This window comes from Panicum hallii, chromosome 9 (genome assembly GCF_002211085.1).
Source record: "Panicum hallii strain FIL2 chromosome 9, PHallii_v3.1, whole genome shotgun sequence".
Classification (NCBI taxonomy): domain Eukaryota; kingdom Viridiplantae; phylum Streptophyta; class Magnoliopsida; order Poales; family Poaceae; genus Panicum; species Panicum hallii.
This window is the reverse complement of record NC_038050.1, coordinates 62,680,285-62,699,383: the sequence shown is the minus strand read 5'-3', so window position 1 is coordinate 62,699,383 and position 19,099 is coordinate 62,680,285. Positions and strand designations below refer to the sequence as shown.

At 49.5% G+C, this 19,099-nt stretch overlaps 4 protein-coding genes across 4 annotated transcripts; 2 read left to right on the top strand and 2 right to left on the bottom strand.

The window, feature by feature from the left end:
* Positions 1-406: 406 nt before the first annotated feature.
* Positions 407-2,901, bottom strand: LOC112876227 (WEB family protein At2g38370-like). Its single transcript, XM_025940283.1, has 2 exons — positions 2,669-2,901; positions 407-2,118 (listed from the first exon to the last, which is right to left on the bottom strand). The coding sequence occupies exons 1-2, from the start codon at positions 2,843-2,845 to the stop codon at positions 652-654; spliced, it is 1,644 nt and encodes a 547-aa protein (XP_025796068.1). The 5' UTR covers positions 2,846-2,901; the 3' UTR covers positions 407-651.
* A 3,015-nt stretch (positions 2,902-5,916) lies between these two features.
* LOC112875304 (peroxidase P7-like) lies at positions 5,917-7,379 on the top strand. Its single transcript, XM_025939109.1, has 3 exons — positions 5,917-6,210; positions 6,339-6,533; positions 6,639-7,379. The coding sequence occupies exons 1-3, from the start codon at positions 5,983-5,985 to the stop codon at positions 7,206-7,208; spliced, it is 993 nt and encodes a 330-aa protein (XP_025794894.1). The 5' UTR covers positions 5,917-5,982; the 3' UTR covers positions 7,209-7,379.
* A 798-nt stretch (positions 7,380-8,177) lies between these two features.
* LOC112875303 (putative tRNA pseudouridine synthase) lies at positions 8,178-12,098 on the top strand. The gene is made up of 7 exons (XM_025939108.1): positions 8,178-8,458; positions 8,538-8,573; positions 9,100-9,212; positions 9,314-9,462; positions 9,562-9,706; positions 10,400-10,798; positions 11,217-12,098. The coding sequence occupies exons 1-7, from the start codon at positions 8,209-8,211 to the stop codon at positions 11,670-11,672; spliced, it is 1,548 nt and encodes a 515-aa protein (XP_025794893.1). The 5' UTR covers positions 8,178-8,208; the 3' UTR covers positions 11,673-12,098.
* A 1,301-nt stretch (positions 12,099-13,399) lies between these two features.
* Positions 13,400-15,114, bottom strand: LOC112875305. Its single transcript, XM_025939110.1, has 4 exons — positions 14,911-15,114; positions 14,545-14,673; positions 13,956-14,135; positions 13,400-13,834 (listed from the first exon to the last, which is right to left on the bottom strand). The coding sequence occupies exons 1-4, from the start codon at positions 14,995-14,997 to the stop codon at positions 13,748-13,750; spliced, it is 483 nt and encodes a 160-aa protein (XP_025794895.1). The 5' UTR covers positions 14,998-15,114; the 3' UTR covers positions 13,400-13,747.
* Between the last annotated feature and the right edge of the window lie 3,985 nt (positions 15,115-19,099).

Genomic DNA, 19,099 nt, shown 5'->3' with positions numbered 1-19,099 from the left:
TACGCTTGACGCACACGCCAGAGCCAGACACCATCGCGCCCTTACCTGGGAAGCGGCGGCGGCGCTCCATGGGTCTGAAGGTGATGGAGGTGGATCGTAGGTCCACCACGACGCGCCTGGCCCACTCGTCAGGGCCGGACACACTAGCAGGAGGTATTCCTGTCTGTATGTACCGATAATGATGAATTAAAAAAGAAAGAAAATCACCTTATATATGCTTTTATCTCTTCTACCATACTTTAGGAGTAGGACCTAAACTTCGGGAGGATAATATTGCTTAAATAGTGCTTCATACGTGCATCAAATAGTGCTTTGTGCACTTCAGCAAAAAGGAAAGAAACCGGTGCTTGCACAACCATCATATGTCCAGTAAAAGTGTATCTGCTAGGTGCCTCAACCAGAAAGGTAAAAACATTGGATCCAATTATATAGATCTCAATAGCATATAGCGTAGAGAACTGTCAAACTCTACTCTAGTTAGCAGCAAAAATTGCTACCGGTTGCTACCTGTTACATTTAATACGAGGGTACATCACCTCGGATAGAATAGCTTGAAAATTAGCTACTGGCGACAAGGTTGAACTGCTGCTACATAGTACAATACTACGAACTACCATACCAAATGATCTTGTTGGGACAATTTATATCAGTTTAAAAGGATTCTCTCTTCTTCTTGCTCTTAGATTGCTTCGCCAGTAGAACAGAAAGTCCTGTCAATGCAAATTTCTTTCTCTTTCCTGAAATTCTTCTGCGAGAAGCCATATCTTCTCTACACAAAACACCACTTCGGTTCAGAATCTGACCAAGTGAGATATTTGGCGTCTCGCTTGTCTTGTCATCCCAGACACTTTTATCATACCCATCAGGCCCCATTAACTTCATACTCAGTATCTGCCCAATTGACAAAGTTTGCTTGAAGGATCTATCAGAAACATCATCAACAATATCCATGCTGTACGAATCTTTACGACGATGGGTTGCGTTTTTGAACTTTGGAGAGCCGCCAATAGACCGCTTTCTGTGTCCACTCTCAGATTTCCATCTTCGAAGAATCTCTTCAACTGCAAGCTTCCCATGGTTTGCAGCCTCTACCCTCTTTAGGGCCTCTTGTAGCGCCTTCTTGCATTCCTCAACCTCTATTTTGGCATCCTCGAGCCTCTTAACCGACTCAGACTCTGAACTGTTAGCTATATCTACCTGCTGCATAGCATCTCTTACTTTCTTCTTGGAGTTTCCATCAGCTTCAAGAGCTTTGGAACACAGTGTGAAATACTCCTCCATCGAGAGAGTCACTCCATCAGAAGAATTCTCACCTTCAAAAGAACTTTCATGGCTCAGTAGAGCTTTGATCTCAGCGAGTGCAAGGGCTTCTGCTGCTCTAGCTGCTTCTTCCATCTTTTTGGCTGCAATGCACCTGATCTCAGCTGTGCTAATGCTGGCCTTTGCCTGCTCGATTTCTGCAGCCAACAACATCGCTTCAGATTTTGAACCATTTGCCATGCTCCTGAGCTCTTGAACCTCAGAGGTCATTTTCTTAATCTCGATAAAAATGTCCGAGGAGTCTTTGCGTCTCTTCTGCAGATCCTTCAAAGTTTCCAACTTTTGTGCTGTCTGATCCAGCTCATTCTCCAAAGAAGAAACCAAGGAAGTGTTAGAGGAAAGCTTTTCTCGGCCCCTTTCAAGTAACATTTTCTCTTTCGCTATGCTGTTTCGCAGTAACTCAACTGCAGCCCGCACTGCAGCCAGATCATTTGTAGTTCTGTTCAGGCTTTCTTTGGTCTGCTCAAGTTCCACCAAAACTGAACCAGAAGGCTGCTGCGGATTTTCTTCTGCACCTTCCATGTCCACATCCACGGTAACATTTTCAGGTTGCAGCTCTTCAGGTCCTGACACAGAAACCTGATCAGTTTCCTCGGACTTCCCAGCTTCATCAGGGGATGTTCCCGTGGATTCTTTCTGTATCTTCAGCTTCAGGTCTGCTATGATTTTCTTGGTTGACTCCAGCTCCTTCAACACATCAAGAGTCTCCCTCTCTTTGACAGCAACCTCATTTTCTAGCTGTGCAGCCTGCTCTTGTACGTTGATGGATTCTGCAGCTTGTTCAGAGTCTTCATGTTTCTGCAGGTTGCAAATGAGGAAAAAGATGATGAGAAAACAAAATCATAACAGTTGTGTGTTGACTGGGGAAAAGATACAAATCTCGCAATGCGAAGATGCTCTCTAATCCTCGCTAGATATTTAGAAGGCAAGGCATCAGAACAGAACTACAATTCACACATGACACACATGTCATCTACCCTACTCAAGCTTTGCGGAAATAAAAACTGCATGTTCTGAACCACGATTCAGAGCAGTATTCGTTCGTGGCCATACAGCGAGCACCCCAATTAGGAACCCAACGCGAAACACTCTCGACGCTATTAGTAGTAGCAGCTAGAGTAAAAGATTCACATCATTAGTTCACTCGGTTGCTGGGGTAATCACTCGGGGGAACAAGCAGTTGAGCAAAACTGACATGAAATTGATGCTGCGCTCACTGACGAGCGGCAACCACCAGCATCTTTCTAAATCGCCGTGAGAATGCTGCGCGCGATTGAACGACCTGCGGAGGAGGAGCCGGGAACTGGAGGAGGGAGAGATGCCGCTGTCACCTACTGTCCAAACTCACCTTCGAGGGCGCGAACATGCGCTTGACGAGGTCGGAGCTCCAGGCGGCGCTGCCGCCGAAGCGGTCGACGGCCTCCCGCACGGACTCGAACGGCGCCGACGTGTCGATCTCCGCCCTGCCGCCGCCCGCCGCCCCGTCGGCGGCGGCCAGAGCTGCGCACTCGGCCTCGGAGCCCATGCGTGTACGGCGAGATTAGCTTTCTTGGTGGTGCGCGGAGAGTGGAGAGGACTGAGTGGCTGTCCGTAGGACTAGCTAGAGTGCCGAGGAGAGGGAGGTGTGGGAGGACGGGAAAGCTGCCGCTGGTTTTAAGAGGGCGGCGAGTGTCCCCGCGAGCGAGACGTTGACCGCTCCACCTGACCAAGGAGCCGTTGCCCGTTGCGGTTTCATATTTTTGCACAGCCCTGCCGCTGGCCGCTGCCCCTCCTCAAAATGCCTGCAGCCTGCTCCTCTTCCGTCCCACTTTTTTTTGAAAAAGTTAAAAAAGTTTATAAAAATCCAGCCAATCCGTGTACTGTACCAGGGTGACCTTGGGCGTTGAGATGACAGTGTACTCGCCGAGTCGCCACCATCAGCAAATTGTTGTGGAAACAGTACTAGTGTTTGGAGCCTGGAGGTCACGGACACGACACAACCAGCAACAGCATCGTCACCATTCGCCCCCACCGTGAGTCTGTGGCTGTGCAGAGCAGGATCCCGTTTGCCCGCGGCTGCCAAAGCCAAAGGCTGCCGCATGTTACCGTTTCCCTGCACCTGCAGCAGCTGCTTCCTCCACCAGCGTCCCGCCGACCACTCCACCAGCGTCCAGCGGTCTCAGCGGAAACTGTCCTGGCATTTAACGGTCGACCAAGGAGTTGGTGGGGGCGGGGCGGTGATGATGCTCTGCAACCGGACACCGCTAAAAAGGGAGGGAAAAAAGATTTGCCGGGGATGCGGGTTGCCGTTGCACACAGTGACACAGCAACATCGCAGCTGCAGAAAACGCAGGATCCGCCGGGCGACGCGTCTCGTTCTCGTTCCCATCGCAGCAGCTGCGGCCTGCGGCCGGCCAGGCGCACCGGGTCACGAGAAACCAACCGCCCTGGTGGATGCAGCGGTGGCCGCGGCCGTCCTCCGCGTTGGCTTTGACTGCTCCTGCTCGCGTACTCTCCTTTTGGACGGTGAAACACTTCCAGAGTACTGGTAGTAATTTCGAAGTATCCTACCACTACCAGCACATGGTAACTGAACGTTGCCAAAGGGAAGGGGACAACGAGGGCTTCTGGGCCGTTGCAAAGATCCGGATGGGATAAACAAAACCAGTGCTGATCCCTATAGTACATGGCAGATTGACACTGAATCAGCTACCACTAGTGGTACAAACCTAGCACCTGTTTTGTTGTCTTCATCCTGACTCCTGAGCTCCTTGTGGTTTGGGGTGTGGCCGTGTGGGCGCGTGGATGTCGTTCTGTTCGAAACGGACAGATCTGCTGCTGTCACTGGTGGCGGGAAATGCAGTTGAGGGCAGTCCGAACTGTGGTCTACTAGTTTTGAGCCCATGTACCACCTTGATTGAAGCCCAATAAAAACGGTTGTTTATATGGGCTCCGACAAGGCCCATACTAGACTGACCCACGACTTCCTTTTTCTATTCCAAAAAAACAGCTACACTAGCGGCTCTATGATTTTCTCCTCTGCTTTTTTTTTCGAATTATTCAGGCAATTGAAAATTTTGGAGAAAAACAATCAAGATATACTAGCACATTTCTAAAATATTTTTCACCGAAAAGTGACTCTTCAAAAGTCATAAGGGACATAACATTTTGTCCTATTTTTGTCTGTCACTTGCAGTTTTCTTTTTGTTAGAACTGTCAGTTGAACGAAGAGCAGGTCCAGCGTAGGCCTGGGGGGCTCAAGTCCCCCTACACCCCATAAAACAATGGAGCTTCCTTGAGTCCCTTCTTTATTTTTAAGGAGGAAGAAGAACACGGAAAGAACACCCCCCCCCCCCCCCCCCCCACCACCAAACCTCGAGGCCATGGCTAGCTCCGCGATGAAGACAAACTGTTCGTGTAATGCGGCAGTCGGTCAAGGTTAAATTCGAACCGTGATGTCAGCCATAAGGGTGGATGGCAAGCCATTCGAAATTATTTTTGAGAATTGCTTATTATTATTGAAGCTTACTACCTGTGACATGTGTTGTCACATGGTGAAAACACAATGAGCCAGATAATGCATGTATCATTGAGGATTGGTTCAAGCACACGCTAAAGAATAAAGCAAGAACTCGATATTTGATAGCTTGTGCGTGCACTCTGTTCACTTATGCGCGCGCGCACACTTTATAATTAATTTTTTGGATATGTTTAGTAGAGCTTTTAGAGCAGCTTCCAAATTAAAATTAGAAGAAGCTCTGCCAAATTTTTTTATACAGAGAAACGTTTGTTTAGAATGAACTAACGGGCGGGACTAGAGGCTAGAAAAGGTAGTTTCTCCTAATTAATTTTCCGCTCATGAGCACTTCATATTTAAGATTTGACCTAAAAAATATAGAAAAGCACTTTTAGGCACAGAATAACTTCTCACAGTGAAGCAGAAGCAGAAAAAACTCACTAAACAAACCTATAGAATACTAAATGTTTCGGATAATTCTCGAACTCTAAAAGTGAAAGGAGATGACAAAATTATATTGGCAGTAGTAGAAGCTGCATGGCACAAGTAGCAGGGGTAGTACAGAGTTTGCCTGTGGTTGTCGCTGCCGTCCTGGTGCTAGATCGATTGCATATAAAAACCGCTTAACGAAGCAGCAAGTACGATCGACCGAGCTTAGCAGCTGTAAGTTAGCTTCGGGTAGGTCAATTAGATCACCTTCATCTCATCACTCACGCCCGCCCGCCGAGCAAATCCAGGCAGCTTCCCCGGCCGCGGTCAGCTGCCGGCGATCGTCATGCATTAGGGGATCATCACCAGATCGATCTCGGTTAGTTAGATCGTTGAGCAGCAAAAGCCTCACCGCAATCCACCCGTCTCGGCCCCCATTTTTCCTGCCCACCACCTGGAAACCCTGAGCGTTTCCATGCCAAGTCAACCTCACGCACCTTGGCTCAGTTCATCCACTGAATTTTTATCTCACTTTTTATAACGCTTTTTCGCTCGACGCTAGGTTAGCTTCGCAAGCTGCTTGTGTGGAATCCAGTCGACGGGGTCAACTCCACGGGCTATATAAAGCGCTTCCTGCAACGCCGTGTCCTCGCACAATCTATCGAGCTAGCTTGATCAGTGAATTAGTTATTTAGTTGAGTGATAGCGCAGTTAGCTAGCTGATTAATTAGCTAGCAATGGCGACCTCGATGGCTCGCCGATTCGTGGTGGCGGCGTGCGTCGCGGCCATGGCGTTCGCTCTCTTGGCAGCGCCCAGCAGCGGGCAGCTGGACCCGCACTTCTACGACAAGGCGTGCCCGGCGGCGCTCCCCACCATCAGGAGGGTGGTGGAGGAGGCCGTGGCGGCGGAGCCGCGCATGGGCGCCTCGCTCCTGCGCCTGCACTTCCACGACTGCTTCGTCAACGTGCGCACCGTTTCGCCACGCGCTTGCAGTCAATCCTAGCATGCGTTTGGATTTTGGAATTTCTCCCCAGTGGTTTTTGTGCGCCAGCCAGTGTCCTGATGTTTTGTGCTCGATTAATTAATTCTCAGGGGTGCGACGGCTCGATCCTTCTGGACGACACTCCCTTCTTCACCGGCGAGAAGAAGGCCTCGCCGAACGTCAACTCCGTCCGCGGCTTCGACGTGATCGACCGCATCAAGGCCGCCGTCAACGCCGCCTGCAGGGGCAACGTCGTCTCCTGCGCCGACATCGTCGCCGTCGCGGCACGTGACTCCGTCGTCGCGGTCCGTTCGAGCGCCTCCATTGTCGTTGCACGCATGCACAGAAACCTTTACGTACCGTGCACCAAACGCAGCAGCTAACTAGGTGGTTGCGCAATGCGCATGCAGCTGGGAGGGCCGTCGTACAACGTGCCGCTGGGCCGCCGGGACGCGCGCACGGCGAGCCAATCGGCGGCGAACAACAGCATCCCAGCGCCGACTTTCAGCCTCGATCGCCTCGCCTCCAGCTTCGCCTCGCACGGCCTCTCGCTCCAGGACCTCGTCGTGCTCTCGGGCGGCCACACGCTGGGCTTCTCCCGCTGCACCAACTTCCGGGACCGCCTCTACAACGAGACCGCCGCGCTGGACGGCCCCCTCGCGGCGTCGCTCCGGGCCGTGTGCCCGCGCGCCACCGGCGGCGGCGACGACAACCTGGCCCCGCTCGACCCGACGCCCGCGCGGTTCGACGGCGCCTACTTCGCCTCGCTGCTGCGGCGCAGGGGCGTGCTGCACTCGGACCAGCAGCTGTTCGCCGGCGGCCTCGGCGCCACCGACGCGCTCGTGCGGTTCTACGCCGCGAACCCGGACGCGTTCAGGAGGGACTTCGCGGAGGCCATGGTGAGGATGGCCAGCCTCGGCCCGCTCACCGGGGCCAGCGGCGAGATCCGCTACGACTGCAGGAAGGTGAACTACTCTTGAGAGAGCAGGCTGGAGCCTGTGGTGTAAAGTGTGCTGTCCAATCCAGAACTGTCGTCGTGTCAAACAGGGTGCTTAAAGTTCAGTTACATTTTCTACACGTCCTGAGATTAGGATTTTATTTGTAATTTATGCTTCATCTTGTGTTGTACCACGCTTTGAATCATAAGTGTTTCTAAGACAGATGACCTACTAGCATCTTGCGGTTGCTGCGACTCGCTTTTAGCTTTACAACCTCTGCTCCGAGCCTCTGTTTTTGCTCTCCTTTGTGACCAAAGGATCAGTACTTCAGTCTTCAGCAGAAAACGTTCATATTGGTTGGTTCATCGTCTGGTAAGCACAACGGCAGAACGGAACCTCCACAAGTTCACACACATGATCCTTGTTCTCTCGAAAAGAGTGCATACTACACCGTATAAGTTTTCAAGGACCAAATGCATGCATCCTTTGGGAGGCACTGGCCCAATAATCTTATTGTTCGATTCCAATATGAATAAATGATACTGGATTACTGGTCCAGTTTTGTAATACATGGGAGAATCTATCCTTACTGCCCCTCGTCAGCGTCGTTGAGGTAGGGACAGATCAGGAAGATCTTACTCCGATGAGCCGTCGTCGCCGCCACCTCGCTGATGCCGGGAGGAAACCAAAATCAATAGAAAAATAGGGCCTGCTGGAAAACTAAATTTACCAAGGGATGGATCCCCGTTCTTTTGGCTGCCGGAAGGAAGAGAGGAGGAAGACCCACGGGCTACGGCGGCTGTTAGCACAGCTGATACTGTAGCTCCGTATGTGATTTACAGATTGGTTTCGCTATAAAATCTCAGCAGATATATGAAGACAAGAGAAGAATTTTCTTTTCCCCACGTTTCGAGTTCGGCCTTAGTCTTAGTAGCCCAACATGAGAAAGCCCATAAAACGGCGAAGCCCACTCCCCCACCGGTCGTCGTCTTCTTATCCCCCAGCCCTTCCACGTGGGCCGCCCTGTCCCGTCCCGCCACCGATGGCCGCCGCCGCAACGTCGTCGTGGCTTCTCCGGAGACCTATCTCCTCCGTCCTCCTAGCGAGGCGTGCCACCCCAAGAATCCTGCGCAACACCATCTGCTATTCCTCCTCCGCATCCGCCCCCGCCGCACCACCGCCGTCTCCGCCTGACACCTCCGCCGGCGATGGAGGCGGCGGGATGAGATGGGAGTCGGCGCGGAAGAAGAGGGTGGTGCTCCGCGTCGGCTACGTCGGCACCGAGTACCGAGGTTTTTACTCTTCACCTTCTCAATTTCCCGTATGTAAAGGGATGGAGTTGTGATTGAATGCGATGTGCTTTCGTGGCAGGCCTTCAGAAGCAGCGGGAGCTTAGCGTGGACTCGAGTGAGCTCTGAATTTCTATGCTGGCACTTCGTGTGTTTTGAACTCTTGCTGCTTGACTCAATGGTTTTTCTGGGTTTGATCAAAGCAAATTAATTTGGTGGTTGCTCAGTGTAGCTTAATTTGGTGCGCCGTTGCTGGCTAGTAGAACTGGATAGCTTTTTTAGTGCTAGTTGCATCGCATTTTTGCTAGTCGTTCTGTTCATTCGAGCTCTAATGCCGGTTCATTTGTTGTGAAAGCACACATGGAGCAATCGCAGTCCCTAGCGGTTATTTTTACTGTATCCATGACGGATTCAAACTTTCAGAGCAATGTTTTGTAATCCAATAGCACGATTGTGAAAGGACACGCCCATGGCGAAAATGCCATTTATGACCGCACGGGTATAATTGTATGTGTCACGAGCTTGTATGACGTGGATAATAAATCATGGATGTTCTACAATTGCCCTGGTTCTTTTTTGTCATGTATCGGCATGATGGGTTAGCAGTATGAGATGTAGATTAATCCCTCTAGCTTGTTCTGCAGCCATCGAGTCAGTCTTGGAATCTGCCACCTTCAAGGCGGGGGGCATTCTTGAGAGTAATTATGGAAAACTGCAAAAGGTTGGGTGGGAGAGGAGTAGCCGAACTGATAAAGGGGTAGGCATTGACCACATAATCTCTTAAATTTATGAAGATTTTTTTTCCTTTTTTCCAGCTAACAAAGGCTTGTATGCATGCTTAGAATGGACTAATTGCAGGTACACTCGCTGGCTACAATGATCTCCCTTAAAATGGAAATCCCTGATAGAGCGTGGGAGAATGATCCTGATGGCATATCTCTTGCCAGTTTTATTAACTCAAATTTGCCAAACAATGTCAGGGTTTTTAGTATCTTGCCTGCACAAAGGTAGTGGGGTTGTTTATTTTTACAGAAATAACGATGTCTGGTAATTCATTGGATTATACCTAAATAACCATGTTTGTATTGGGGTGCATTGAATTATAGGAGTTTTGATGTAAGGAGGGAGTGCTTATACCGTGAGTACTTCTATCTTCTTCCTGCTGAAACTATTGGAATTAAAGATGGTTGTAGCTCCGAAGAAGTGCAAGAGCACTTGTCAGAATTCAACAGCATACTGAAAGGTTTCGAGGTATGTGCCTGATTAAATGCGTCTCATTCATTTCGTAACTCTGCAGTATCTGCAAAACAATAGGGTACATCTTCCATGAATCGTACAATAACATTCATATATTTAGGGGGGACATATGTATATGTTTGATTAAGAATGAGGCATGACAGCATGAGTTTTTATTCAATAAGTATATTACATCAGAGGTCACCAAACTCGTCCAGTTGGCCAGCAAACCTTAATCTTGAATTCTAGTCTGGCATGTACCTGAATTGCTTAGGCTGTCTGTGATCTCTCAATTAGAAGATAGAAAAGAGAAACTTGGGAACATATTCGTGGAACATTTAAGAATGCTTAGCACTCAAGTTGTCGCACTAAATTTGAAGGTTCAGAGTATGAACTTGGTGGGACTAACACGACTGAAGAAGTGGAGACAACTTGTCGAAACCTGCCCAACTAAACCCTAAAGATATTTAATTTTTCATGTATACCCTCTTTCACCCCAAGATACATCTCGAACATAGTCCTAACACGGACATGTTCCTGAATTACCACCAAATTATTGGTTATGCAGTAGTATTTTATACAACACATTAGGAAAGACCTTTCCTTTCTCGTCTTGGTAGGGCAACACTAGCTTATTAGAATAATTTTGCTTATCCAATTACTTTGCATGCACACAAACTTCACTTGCACAACTTTCTCAACTTGTAGGGAAACCATCCATTTCATAATTACACTGCACGTGCCAAGTACAGAAAAGTTCTTGCGGGAAGACACCGAAGGGTGAAAGGTGCAGGTTCGACACTGAAGTCCATGCCCTCTGAAATGGGTATGGAAGAAAGCTCTTCAGAACATGATGAAGACCTGAATATTTCATCAATGATTGATTCTGGTGTATCGGAAGACAATTGTATGAATGATATTGCCAAAGGTTCTGGGAATCAGGTGCAGATTCAGGCTAGGTGGCTATATGAGCCTGATGAGAGTGATAGGCTAAATGCTTCACATTTCAGAGATATTATCACCTGTTCCTGTGGAGAATTGCAGAGTTCATCAGGAATTCAATTTGTGGAATTGACCATATGCGGAGTATCCTTCATGCTACATCAGGTATGTATAATCTATTACAAAATAATTATTAACGTGATACTCCCTTTACAAACTGATCAGGGATAAGTAAATTCCACTTTCTTGCTAGGGTTGTGGTTTATTTTGGGGGATTGTCAAGGGAACTGTATATAATATGCTCGATTTTTCAAATCTGCTCCTCTTTACAAACCAGCTCACTAACTGTTATTACTATTTCTGAATTATGATAGTTGATATCACGCCAAGGAACTAGTCCCTTGAGAAGGAAGAAGTATGCATGAACTAAGCAGTTTATTAACTAGTAATTTTTTTTGTTTCAAAACTGTGATGCTCATCAGTATTCAATGCGCAGAATTAATTTTTGATACCCAATTACTGAAAATATTATGCACACTTGGAGTTGTGATTATAGTCATGCTATTATTTTTCTTCACTTCAGATCCGAAAGATGGTTGGAACTGCAGTGGCAGTGAAGCGTGGATTACTACCCAAAGATATCATTGAATTGTCTCTAGCAAAGTTTTCTAGAATCGTTCTACCAATAGCCCCTTCAGAAGTTCTGATCCTTGGAGATAATAGTTTCTGCACAAAAAACAAAGAAGGGAGAATTGTTCGCCCTGGGATCCAGTCAATTAACAATTCGGCGGAAATCAGGAAGGGGGTTGAGGAATTCTACAAGGCGGCTCTTCTGCCTGAGCTAGCGAAATTCTTGGATCCAACTATGCCGCCGTGGAAAGAATGGGTAGAGAACTTGGACCGGTTCGCCAGCATACAAAATTCGCAGCTGGATGAAGTTAGGGAGGCCTATAGAGTATGGAAGGCTGATTATGACCGAGTGAAGATGGCTAGAAAGAGTGCCGAAGCTGCTCATAAGGTGGACAAGGAACTGAATTGAATCGTTCGCTGAAGAGAATGTCATTTCTCTTGTGCAGCCAGTTCCTTATACTGGATCTACTTGAGTATTGGGTTGGCGGATGTCACCACCTGTTATGTTGCTTGGGTTTAGTTCAAATCTGAAATAGTTCCCAGAGCTGAGTCCCTCCTATCCAAGCAGGCCCTTGGTGTTGCATCTAATCCAGGAGAACAAGGGCAAGAGGCTGAAGCATTAATTGACCCTACCAGGACAATTTGCAGATTGAAAATATCGAGATTCTGTCTTCGTTGAATCGCAGACTTACCGATTAAAGTGAAGCAAGTAATACACTTATCTGGAGCCATTTTAGTCCACTTCACCTTTTTTGAACAATGGATTGTACTGGTTCACTTCATATTATCCATTCATACATGCAATCCATCAAGCCGTGTATACTGTTGTTCTTCACTTGACGAGTACCATTCAGTACTCACATGGAGCCATTCCAATTCCATCCCACATGCACCCCTGTGCCGGTTTCACGTGGACGGACGATGCCCGCTGGCACCGATCCTACCCGGGTCTGTTTCAACTGAACGTCTCGTCAGTCAGCGTCCCGGGGGCAATGGCTAGTGCAGTGCGCAGAGCCCCCGGCGCGGCAGCGCGCCGCTCCCTAATTGTCGCCTCACGAGCAGCAGCCGCCTGCGTGCGGCCAAATCCTCCCCTGCGTCCGGGCCGGAGCAGCTAGCCAGAGAGGCCGCCGCGCGCGAATCCCACTCGTGAGGCTCAGGACGGCGGCGGGGGAGCAGCGAGCGGCGACCTGCCGGGCCTAGCTGCCTGTGCCTGCGCGCGGCTGGTTCGCTCGCTCGTCAGGGCCAGGTGAAAGCACAGGCATGGCGCGCCCCGCCCGTGTGGGGAGGCGACAAAGCCAGCCGCGTACGGCACCTTAGCCGGACGCGCGGCGGGGGAGCCGGCCGGAGCGAGAGCAGGCGGCTGGCCTGCTGGCTGTTGTCGCCACGAAGGCATAGTAGCAGCAGGCTAGCTAGCGGGCCGCCGCAGGATGGCACGACGCCCTGCCGCCTGCCGCGCCCGGGCACGCATCGATCCGTCCGTGCCCCCCTCCCCCCTCATCGGATTGTCCCTTAGCTCCGCCTCCCGGGCGCGACGGGCCGATCCGCGCGGGTCACAGGCGACGCGGAGGCGTCTGTCACGAGAGCGTTGTAGCGATCGATGCGGCTGCCACCGCCAGGGATCAGGCATGGACGGACGCCCCGCCTGCCTGCTGGCTGCTGCCGCCGATCCTCCTCGCGGCCGGGTAGCCGTGCTGCTTCTCCCTAAAGAAATGGCACGGCAGCTTTTAAATAACCGCTTCCTCCCTCCCCTTGCCTGGGTGGACGCGATCGTTGGGACGGCTTGGTGGTGGGCGTGAGGGTGACGCGGGCAGGGGGATGGTCTTCGCGTTGCGAGCGGCGAGCTCCATCTCGGCGGCGCGGCGCGGCGCGGCGCGGTGCCTGTTGGGGCGCGCGGGCGGGCGGCGGGCGGGCAGGGAATGACCGCGCCTCGAACGGGGGCTTCCCATTGGCTGCCCTTCCTGCGTTCTCGGAACCCGCGACCGCTGCCGGCCGGTTTTGAACGCGGGCGTCTGGGCGGATCACCAACCTGTAAAATATCTCACCTATCCAACGCTCTTCTGCGGAGGCACGGTTCCAGGCAGGGACCGATCGTTCGGCAGAGGCCAGAGAGATGCGTGGGCATATATATAACCTGCATCAATATTAATACATTTGGAAGGGCGGTTGAATGCCAGCTCCGTTCAGCTTTGCTTCCAACCTCCCATCATTCTTACATGCTTGCTTATTGTCGTAGACATATATACATAGTACTATTACACAGGAAATTAATGGTGCCGCTACGAATTCATTCACCGGATCATCATCAGCCGCACTAGGGAGCAACTACTAATTGATCTCGCCAGAGATAAGAGGAAATATAGAAGCCAAAAATAGAGGGGAGGAAACGGGGGAGAAGTAGAGCGATCTCGGCTTCCTGAGACGCTCCAGGACGGGAGGATCGGACGACGAGGCGGCGCGTGGGGCTTACGCGCTAGCTAGCTCCGCCTACTCCTCGTCCTGCTCGCTGCCGCTCTCGGAGCAGCTCCTGATGGCCTGCAGCACGGCCTGCTTCACAACGTCCTCGTCCACGTTCTGCGCGCAGCATCGTCGCAGGACGACCGAGCAGAATTAGCAGCGTGTCGATCGCCGGCATGACAAGCCGCCGCTGGATTGATGGATTGTGTTGAGAGAGGAAGAAGATTATTAACTTTACCTCCCCACCCACGGCCTCGAGGCGGAAGGAGTCGGCGCAGGACGCGGTGGCCTGGAGGACGCTGAGCCCCAGCTCGTCGAAGGCCTCGAGCACGGAAACGAGCAGCCCCGGGCAGCTCTTGTCGGAGAAGACGTTGATGAGGAACCCGCCGTGCCCGCCCACTAGGGTTTCCACGGTCACCTGCAGCACCCGTACGAATCAAATGTATCTATATCCGGCCGGTCCACCCGTTCATGATTGATCAATCAGCGCCGCTCAGCCTCATCAGCTGAATAATGCAGCAGGCATGGCATGGCATGGGATTGAGGAAACAAGAAGCCTTGACGACGCATGTGAACCATACGGCCCTACTGATGAGTACTAGTACTGACTGAATAATCCCGAGCGATTGGCCAGCATGTGAACTGGGTGCAGTACTACCTCTATCCACTTCCTTCTACCGGTAATGCCACGGAACAAATTAGCATCATGTGTATGGGGTCCTAACTTCTGCGCATGCCAGCATGCGGATCATCGTCTATCACTCTATCTCTACATGGACTACATGATGACATGGACATGGCACGGAGAAGTGTATGCGAGTATGTACCGTCGGGTAGGAGGAGCCGTGTCTCAGCGCGTCCTGCGCGCAGGCGATCTCCTGGTTCAGCCTCACCACCTTCTGCTTCAGCTCCTTGATGTACGCCGACGCGTCCATGATTATGGATGCGTCGCTCAGCTGCCAATTGCATATCGTGGCCATGGTAAGTGAACAGTTTTTCGACTACTGATTCAAAAGGCATGCAAGGCAGCTAGGCAAGTACGAGAGAGAAGCAGAGTGCAGAAGTGATCGATCCATCATTCAACGTTCAGAATTCTGAAGAGCAGCGGAACGAAAGAATTGGAAGAACAGGAGGAACATGGAGCGAAGGTTGATGAGCAAGGAGAGAGAGAAGAAGAAGAAGAAGAAGATTACAGCGTGGGAGTGGGTGATGGAGCGGAGGATCTTCAGCTTCTCCTGAAGAGCGGCAGCCGCCTGCTTCTTGCGTTCCCTCGACATCATCTCTCCCTATGCCTCACCGCACACACCACGGGGCTAGCTAGCCACGCGGCCCGGCAGCTTGCCCAATGGAGGCAAGAGAGAGACAGGGAGAGAGGGAAGAAGTTGTAGGTGTGGAGCTTAAATGGAGGACCAAGAATGAAGGACTCGATCCCCATATCTATATAGCGGTGGTCTCCCGGTCCCGACGGGCAGTGGACACGTCACGTGACCTTATTATTCTTCTGTTGCTATATATATATATATATATCCTGGTGCTTCGTGCACAATATTCCTCCTCTCTGGAGAAGAATGGATGATATTTGGGGGGGAAAAAGGCAATAATGGAAAGCCAAATGAATGCAAGAGAAGATTTGGGACGGACAATATTTGGACGACGCGCTTTGTCGTCAAATCTCATCATTTATCAAGGTCTAAATAATTAAGACTCGAGATAGTACGTTGGAGCGAAGGGAGTGGATTTTATGAGCATATAACAGGGGTACTGCTGGGGCAGCTGCCCACCCTATGGAGTGCCTCAATCATATATAGCCATCACTATCCTCACGAAGCATATAACCTGTATATTAAAATGGTATTTTTTTTGTAAGTTTTGATATATTTTTTTCTTTTGTGTGTGTGTGTGTTTTCTGTTGCTGCCTAGCTAGAATAATGAATATAGACATTTCGTGTAGGGCATGCTCTTCTACTCTTCCGTGATTATTTCCGGCCAGAAAAGCCAATTGTTAATCAGTAAAAGGTTTATGTGATGGTGGCCTTCTTCATTCTGCTTGGAGGAGAACGCCGCACCAAGTCCCATATATACCGCCAATACGTACAATTCTATATTGCAGCCTGGCAATGAAATTTTGCAAGTTGTGGGCTACACAGTGTTCAAACATACTCCATCCGTCTCAAATTATTAGTCGTTTTGGTTTTTCTAGATTCATAGACTTTGTTATGCATCTAGATATAAATATATATATAGATGCATAGTAAAAATTATATATCTAGAAAAGCTAAAACGATTAATAATAATTTGGAACGGAAGGAGTAGATAAGGCAGAGAAGATAGTTTGGCGACAAGGTCATTCAGCTAGATGACGGATCGACGTGGATATAATTCGGCCAGTCCAACCCGGTGCATCCCGTGTCCGTCACCCGTCGTGTTTGCTTGGGTTAAAGGAATCTGCATGCGCGCCAAGATTCCGTACGTTTCACATTCCATATAAAAGAACCGATATCATTATCCTCTGACCACTATATGGAGCAAGTTGAGGTGGTGGTGGTTGGTATATAGATTGACACACACACATAGAGACACACCTCGGATGCTCACCGTAATGGAAAACAGCCGAGGTCCGAGACAACGCTTTCAAACAGTACATACTGCTATGTAATGCTCCCTATGGTCACAGATATTTGGGTGCTCCTACCTGCAAATCATTTTCGACTTTAACCGTAAATGAGTTTATGTGGCCAATGTGATTAATGGTAGGTTTATTAGGTACTAGCCAACGTGGCAACATAGGATAAATGGTAGATTTATGTAAACCTTCACAACATGTGATCATTTATGTTTTCGGGAATACCAAATAGCACTCGTGCATTTTACAATCGATTTTTTTTATTAATAGATGAAAGACGCGCGTGCTCCGTGAGCTCGTATAGCTAGGGTTGCGGTATTGCGCTGCCGGAGCCGGCGGGAAACTGGTGGCAATGAGGGAGTATGGCTGGACCCGATGAAGAAGATGTCAGGGATGAGCAATGCCGGGAGAGGGGTTAGCGCCATGCCGCCGTGGCCATGGTGGGGATGTTGCTGAATTGAGAGGATGGCACACTGGTCGATGGGTGGCGAGGGGGGGGGGGAGGGTAAGTGTAACATTCAGGTAATTAGAAACATAGACACTAAGTTTTAACATAATATATGCATGCTTGTTATGGTGTATGTGAGTAGTACAGATAACCAGGGGTATAATTGTAATTTTGAAACATACAGAACCTTGTGTGTAATTGGGTAAAATAGGAGATAATATTAAAACCTAGGAAAAATATAATATTAAGTGCCAAATTTAAATGACCATAGAGAAGAAAAGTGAAAAAGGTAAGTTAAAAACCTAAGAAAAATAGGCCTTTGTATGAAACTAGGGACCTATGTGTGATTAAGATAAAAATTGAAGGGCCTATATGCAAAGTAGTTGAAGTGTAATAGTAATATTCAGATTTATTTAAGTACTAATATGTAAAAATGCAAGTAATCATGACATTCCAGGAAAATTTGTAAACATACCCAAAATTTGATCAAATTTATTTGGATAAAAACAAAGGTAATTCAAATTCTACCATTATTCAAAAACTTAACATAGAAAGTTGTAAACTTTGAGTTTCTGAACTTGAGCCCTAAAGCAATGTTGTAGAGTTTGAAAAACTCTACAACTTTCATTTTGGGTACTTCCTCATTTGATCTTTATATCAGTGAGAAATTTTAGTTTACCGAAAGGTCCTTGAACTTTCTTAAATTTTCAAACAAGTCCCCCGGACCCTTTCCTTCTCTTCTCCCCGAGCACGTGCTCTCCCCTGCCCTGCTCTGTTCTGCTCTGCCGCCGGCAGTGCTTCCCCTCCGGCCGCCGCTGTGCAGGCCGTCGCCGTCCACCTCCTGCTTCCTCTTCATCCACGCGTCATCCTCTTCCCCTCCCAGTCCTGTTCCTCTCTCCTGTTGGCCTCCCGCGCGCGCGCCACGGCCTCCCCGAACATCCGCCGGCCGCCACCTTCTCGTCACCGTGGAGAGCCCACCGCAGAGCCTTAACTCTCTATCTCTCACGCGCAACAGCACCACCTTAACCTCTACGTTCCGTTCCTCCAGTCCCATTGCCAATTCTCGAGCGCCTGACCCAAATTCCACCGCCGCCCTTTCTTCCTCCACTCCAGCAACGCACGGCATCACCGTGGGCAGCCACCACCAGGCATCCTCCGCCCCAATTAACCCTTGTGCAAGTTTCCCCGTGGCTCACTCGTGCTCGTCGACCCCCTGTTGCCCTACAATTGCGGTCGGAGCTTCGTCTCCGACAAGCGCCGCCGTCGCCGCCTTCGGCCTCATCGTGGACAGCTCACTCCGAGCATCTCCACGCCACCACGACTCCCTAGCCAGCACCACATCATCACCCCGGCGCTCTACGACCACTTAGTGGAGTCTCTAGTGCCCTGCATCATCCTCCCGACGCTCGCCGGCGTCTGTCCTCGCCGCCGCCATCCCTGTCTTCGCCGGTTGCCCCTAATCCAACCCGTATACTCCTGATTGATTGCACCCACACCTTCCCCACGACTCACTGAAGCTCGTGCGCAGGGGGCCGACGTTGACCGTCGGAGCACCGCCGTCATCGTCGACCCCTCCGCCGCCGCCTCGGGTTCTCGTCGGGATCCCCTCTTCCGACCACCCCAGTCCACGATAAGAGGTGCACCCGAACCGTCGTGAGTTCCTGAGTCTCCTCCTCCCCTCGGACCTCGCCGCCGGCGACCCTCCTCGCCGGAACGTGGCCGTCCCTTTCCCGTTCCCCTTCTGTCTCGAGCCAAGGACCCCGGACTTAGAAGAAATGAAAGCCCAGGGGGCTATCTGCAAAGCCCTAGACTCAGATAAATAGTGCTGAAAGGACCCTTTTGTGTTATTTTGATGCAAACTTTGAAATTCTGTATCAATTCAAGGAAAAATTATAAAAATACAAATTAAAATTTGTTAGAATCCGCTCTTTAAGATCTGCAACTTTACTTAAAGGATGAACTTCAGTTTCTGAATGTTTGGTGCTCTAATTTAAATGTTAAGTGTAATTCGTTATAGGCTTAGAAAACACATAGTAATTGAAAGAAAAATGATAAAAATGTGAAACCAGTTGTGTTAGTTTTCTTTTGACATGTATAATTTAAGTAAAATATTTATTCTATTAATTAAGTAGCATTTTCTTAATATACAAGTTTATTTATGCATAAGGCATAATTAACCCTAATGAATTAATATCTATGGTTTTAAATGCTCAAAAATAATAAAAATATTCTAGGGTTCTGTTCTTAAGTAATATAACCTGTCATTAAATTCTCAACCTAGGCTTAGGTGTCAAACAACAAAAATAAGCTT